Genomic DNA, 5846 nt, shown 5'->3' with positions numbered 1-5846 from the left:
GTATACATATCAAGTACCCTTCCATTTCATGCTTTTGATAATTTTAGATGATAGAATTCAACCACTTATTTTGGATCCAATGGTCATTATAAATCGATAAACATGGAGTATTAACACATTGGGCATGGACCCACATGGTCATGCACTCTAATTAGATAGTCAACTATGTCAATTGATTTTTAACTTGTACAACTAAGACATTTGAATATTTATGAGTTGTATGGATATCCCCTAAGAGGAGGATATTTTAGTATCCAAATTATTACATGAGTAATTAAATACAATGAATAAAATGTCTAAATATTTATGATTTTTATGTATCTACCCTAAAAGGATGATATTTTAGTATTCAAATTATTTGGTAAGTAATTAAATGCAATAAGTGAAATATAGATTTTGAAACAATTTAGAGGGCATTGACGACAATTTTAGAGGTGGAGAAACCCTATTTAAAGACCCCCATAGTACTCTACAAATCACTCAATCTTCATCAAGAAAAGAGCAGTCCCTGGCTCAATATTTTTCTCTTGATGGCTACTGTAAGGAAAAGTAAGGGCCGCCAGAGGATTGAGATCGCTAAAATAAAGAATGAGAGTAACTTACAGGTTACTTTCTCCAAACGTCGGGCTGGCCTTTTTAAGAAGGCTAGCGAGTTGTGCACTCTTTGCGGTGCTGAAACAGCCATCATAATCTTCTCGCCAGGGAAAAAGATATATTCATTTGGTCACCCTTGTATTGAATCAATCATTGATAGGTTCCTGGCGCGAAACCCTTTTCTAAATGCTGGTGCACTGCAGCTCTTCCAGGCTCACCGTAGTGCTAATATCAACGAGCTTAATATGGAGCTAACTGAGGTTCTGAAGGAAGTTGAGGCTGAGAAGAAACGTGGTGAAGCACTTGACAAGACGACGAAAGCTTTCCAGAGACAGTGCTGGTGGGCAGCTCCAGTTGAGGAGCTTAACTTGGAGCAGCTTCAGATGCTAAAGGTGTCATTGGAGATGCTGAGGAAGAAAGTTGAAAGGCAAGCTGATAAGCTTATCATTGAGGCATCAGAACCCCCTGCTTTTTCTGCTCCATATTCAGTTGGAGCAATCCCTCCATATGAACCACAGACGGCTGGATTTGATCCTCAAGGCTCTACCTTTGGTTTTGATGGTCATTTCTTTTGATTTTCTTGGGTTATTGTTATTGTTATAATTTTTTGTACATAGATCTAGGGTTTTTCTCATTTTATTTTTCGTTTTATCAAATTAAGTTGAAATTTGGATTGTGTCATTGTAGTTCCATAATAATTAAATATAATTTTTTGTTCATTATTTTTGGCTTTTTGTTTGTTTAGGTTTTGCTTGCCAATGTTTTGGTTGGGTTGGATTGAATTCAAGAGACCTTTTTAATCTTCTCCAATGGATATATCAATTTTGAGATAGGCTTTATGTCTTCATAACATGGATAGGGTTTCTACTTTAGATCCATAGAAGTCTATAGTTGGCATTCCTCACAGCCAGTGATTATGTTTTATAAACTCTACTTGAATCAAATCCAAATGGTTGGTACTCACCGTTATAACATCCACTTGAACCGATGTGGAAGGTGCTTACCGTTATAAATTCAAGTTAAACCCTAGTCCATGTGGTCAAAGCTTACAAATATAGTAAATTTGATTTGAATCCAAATGGTCGGTACTCACCGTTACAACGTCCACTTGAACCGGTATGGAAGGTGCTTACCGTTATAAACTCAAGTTAAACCCTAGTCCATGTGGTCAAAGCTTACATATATAGTAAATTTGATATGAATCTCAATCTCCCACGTAGGAGTGACCTATCCACATAAGTCGGTGATAAAATTGAAAATATTAGTCATAGAATGGAAAATTTAAGCAATGATGCATCGATCCATATTTAATATATGGTTCAAACCAAATTTATTTAGAATTAATTGGTTAAAGGGATGAAATAATCCCCAAATTTGTACATTTAACCATTCCCATATTTTTTCTTGAAAAATAACCCATTTTGGACATAAATGCCCTTTGTCATTTCAAGTATTTATAAAACATTTTTGTCAAAATGAGGCAAAAAAATAATGAAGGGTTAAATTTCAAAATTTGGGTTTTCAAATACCCTTTTAAATCAAATAACCCAATTATTTAGAAAGAAATGCGTGAACTTTTTAAATTCTAATTATAGATTAGAGATACTATATAAATTTTTTTAATAAGGGATATTTGTCTATTAAGTTGCTAGAATAAATTATTTGAAAATTTTATTAGAAAAAAATAACATTACTTATTTATGATTTGTTGAATTTAAGTTATTTACTATTTATCTTAGTGGTTGAAAATTAAAACTTAAATGATCTCTCTAAGTCTTTGACTAATAAAAGACAAGATTTTTCATTTAGTATTTCGTTTTTATCTTTCACATCTCATTTTAGCTATTGATAAGAGAAAGATCTTTACTTTCTTCAAACAATTATTTTGTACTAGATGTTTACTTTGGAAGGTTTGTTATGAATTATATCTCATTTTATTTTTAATTTTTCAAATACAATTTGGATTATATTGTAATTTTTCATATAGCTAAAAGCAATAAAGTAAATAAATAATTTTATAAAGCTAGTATAGTGAAAAGCTATATGAAGCACATTTCATATCTAGAGGCTATGAAGAAAAATTACTTTATGATTTCTCATGACCAAAAGCTATGTTTAAAAATTAGTAAAAATCATTTTATAATTTATCATAGCCAAAAGTTATCAAAGGAAAAATAAGTAAAATTATTTCTCATAACTAGAAGATATGAAGAAAATACTTAATGAAACAATTGTATAATTTCTCAATGCTAGAAGTTATGCAAAAAAGTTATATTAAATAATTTTTTGTAATAAGAGATTATGCAGGAAAGTCAATTCAATAATCTCTTCTGGCTAGAAACTATATAGAAAAGTTAATAACTTCTCATAGCCTAAAGTTATTTACAAAATTAATAAACTTTAAATTCGTAAAGAAAACTAAATTTATAACTTGAGACTATATATATGAAAAGTTTTTATACATAGTGCACAACTAACAACTATGTAAATAATTATGATGTCAAAATTATTCATAACCAGAAGCTATGGAAACAAGAAAATAAAAAATGTAGTCAAAATCTATTCTACAGTTGTTATAAGTAATTATTTGATTATTTTTATTTTTTTAATTATTTTTAGTTAATAATATGAAATTTTTATATAGTATTTTATTTTAAGTTTATTTTTTCATATAGTTTTACTTAAATTATGTATAATTTTGAGATTATGTCAAACCTTACTAAACTTGAATTTATTGCTCTTGGTGTTTTAGAAAAAAAAATATATATATTTGTCATCTCTATAAGATTGCACAACAACATTGATACTCCTTGACTAAGATTGATGGAAGGCAGTGGAAGAGCCAACAGTTAAAATCTGGGGGGCAACTTAAATACATATATGGCCTTAGCCCAATGGTCCTATTTTGTCATTGTTGGGGTCAATAACCATCTTTGGTTCAAGTCCTCCTAATGTAAAAAGTGGATGTTTCTTGTTTTAGAATTTTCGGAGGGAGGAGGAGGAGGCAGCTGGCTTTGCCGCTTAATGAGGGATTGAAAATACTTCATAACCCTTTCATCTTTTGGAATAATTTGAAAGAAACCATCAAAATATTATTATCCGAAAATCTATCAACAAATATAACTCCTACCAAAATTTCATATCTGTCAACATTACGTAAATTAACTCAATTGAAGCTATGCAGAGAAACTATCATTAAGGAAAACATGTTGGAAAAATGGTTCACTTCTTTTCATACCTCAAATGTTCTCTCAAAGCATCTGTATCAAGAATGTACGTTAATTTGCTAAATATTCAAAATTGATATTATGTCTTCGATCTAATGACTAAACAAAACAATGAGCTTTATTAAAAATTACCAATCTCATCCAACCAACTATCTATCATTCCTTCAAGTGAATTGCACTACAATCCATGAATGTGGAGATAGATGAGGACATGGTCATGGCCATAGAGAATTTGTGACATAGTGGAGGTCATAATCATTCTCAAAATAAACAAGTGACTCCTTCCACCAAACGTAGGACAAGATAACAAGCATATTAAAAAATGGAAAGATGTACAAACTAAAAAGGCTTCTAAGAATATATGTGTGAGATAAAAGGGCACTGGTTACATTGTCATACACCGATATATTTGGTTGACTTATACTAAACCTCAATCAAAGAAAAAAGAAAAGAAGTTGAAGCAAACTTTATTGACAGTGATAGAATTATGGAATTACCCAATTGGTTGATTCAAATTTCTTTGAGGATCCAAGTAGGAAAATTGATCATTTAATTAGTGATGGGAATGTCCACTATGTTTAAGTGTTATGTTTATCTTTAGCATACTACTTGTGAATTTTGTTTAAGTATCTATATGAATTTTCATATGTTTAATTATTTTTCTTTGCTTTATATGAAGATACATGGATTCTTTTAATAACTTGGTAAATCACAAAATCCAATAAAGATGTATGTCTCTCTTATTGTATCGCAACACACACCATTCTTACAGGTTACTTTCTCAAAACGTTGGCCTGGCCTTTTTAAGAAGGCTAGCAAGTCGTGCACTCTATGCAAGGCCGAAACTTCTATCATAATCTTCTCTCTCCAGAAAAAAAGATATATTCATTTGGTCACCCTTGTATTGAATCAATCATTGAGGCTGAGAAGAAAAGTGCTGGTGGGTAGCTCCAATTGAGGAGCTTAGCTTGGAGCAGCTTTAGTTGCTAAAGGTGTCATTGGAGATGCTGAGGAAGAAAGTTGAAAGTCAAGCTGATAACCTTATGACTGAGGCATCAGAACCCCCTGCTTTTTCTGCTCCGTATTCAGTTGGAGCAATCCCTATACATGAATCACAGACAGCTGGATTTGATTCTTAAAGCTCTACCTTTGGTTATGATGGTCCTATCTTTTGATTTTCTTGGGTTATTGTTATTGTTATTGTTATTATTTTTTGTAAATAGTTCTAAGGTTTTTCTTATTTTATTTTTTGTTTTAAAAATTAAGTTGAAATTTGGATTGTGCCATTGTGGTTCCATATTAATTAAATATATTTTTTTTGTTCATTATTTTTGCTTTAAAATTATTATTTTTTGTTTTTTGTTTGTTTGGGTTTTTCTTGCCAATGTTTTGGTTGGGTTGGATTGAATTCAAGAGAGGTTTTCAAGGAAGAGATACAATGGCACTTCCTTAAAGAATCATATTATTGACTATCAAGAAATAAATATATCATACATTGACGTTTCTCAAAAGCACCGTTGTAAGCGCCAATAATCCTTGACGCTTCTTCCAAACGTCATCTTATTTCAAACAGGACATGAAAAATAACCTTTATCTGTGCAACCAAGCATGTTTCCATATGCAAGGAAATCATCAATTAACCAAAGCAAAACAACTCTTAATGTAAAAACCACTTGTTTATGCTCATCATAAGCTTCAACCCCTACATCCCACAACCTTTTCAAATCTTCCAATAATAGTGCTAAAGAAATATCTAGTTGGCGTGGACCTGATATTAACAAATATAACATAATAAATTTTCTTTTCATGCACAACCAAGGGAAGAGGTTACAGATGATCATTATAATAGGCCAACAACTATGTTTGATACTTAATGAATTGTGAAGATTTATACCATCAAATGAAATGACAAGTCTAAGGTTTCTAGGTTTTAATGCAAAGTTAGGCCATCTATGGTCAACTAACTTCCATGATGGTGAGTTAGATGGATGATGCATTCTCCCATCAAATTTTCTTCCTTGGGCA

General features: G+C 31.3%; 1 protein-coding gene across 1 annotated transcript; it reads left to right on the top strand.

Annotated features, from left to right (window-relative positions):
- Nucleotides 1–530: 530 nt before the first annotated feature.
- On the top strand, nt 531–1169 carry LOC100242809 (agamous-like MADS-box protein AGL62). The gene has a single exon (XM_002272478.1). It carries the CDS (start codon nt 531–533, stop codon nt 1167–1169), a length of 639 nt encoding a protein of 212 aa, XP_002272514.1.
- Nucleotides 1170–5846: the final 4677 nt, after the last annotated feature.

This window comes from Vitis vinifera, chromosome 1 (assembly GCF_030704535.1).
Source record: "Vitis vinifera cultivar Pinot Noir 40024 chromosome 1, ASM3070453v1".
NCBI lineage: Eukaryota > Viridiplantae > Streptophyta > Magnoliopsida > Vitales > Vitaceae > Vitis > Vitis vinifera.
This window is presented reverse-complemented; position numbering and strand designations above follow the sequence as displayed.

Bases quoted from the DNA above. Each gene is read 5' to 3' on its own strand.
- LOC100242809 (XM_002272478.1), top strand. From the start codon at position 531: ATGGCTACTGTAAGGAAAAGTAAGGGCCGCCAGAGGATTGAGATCGCT.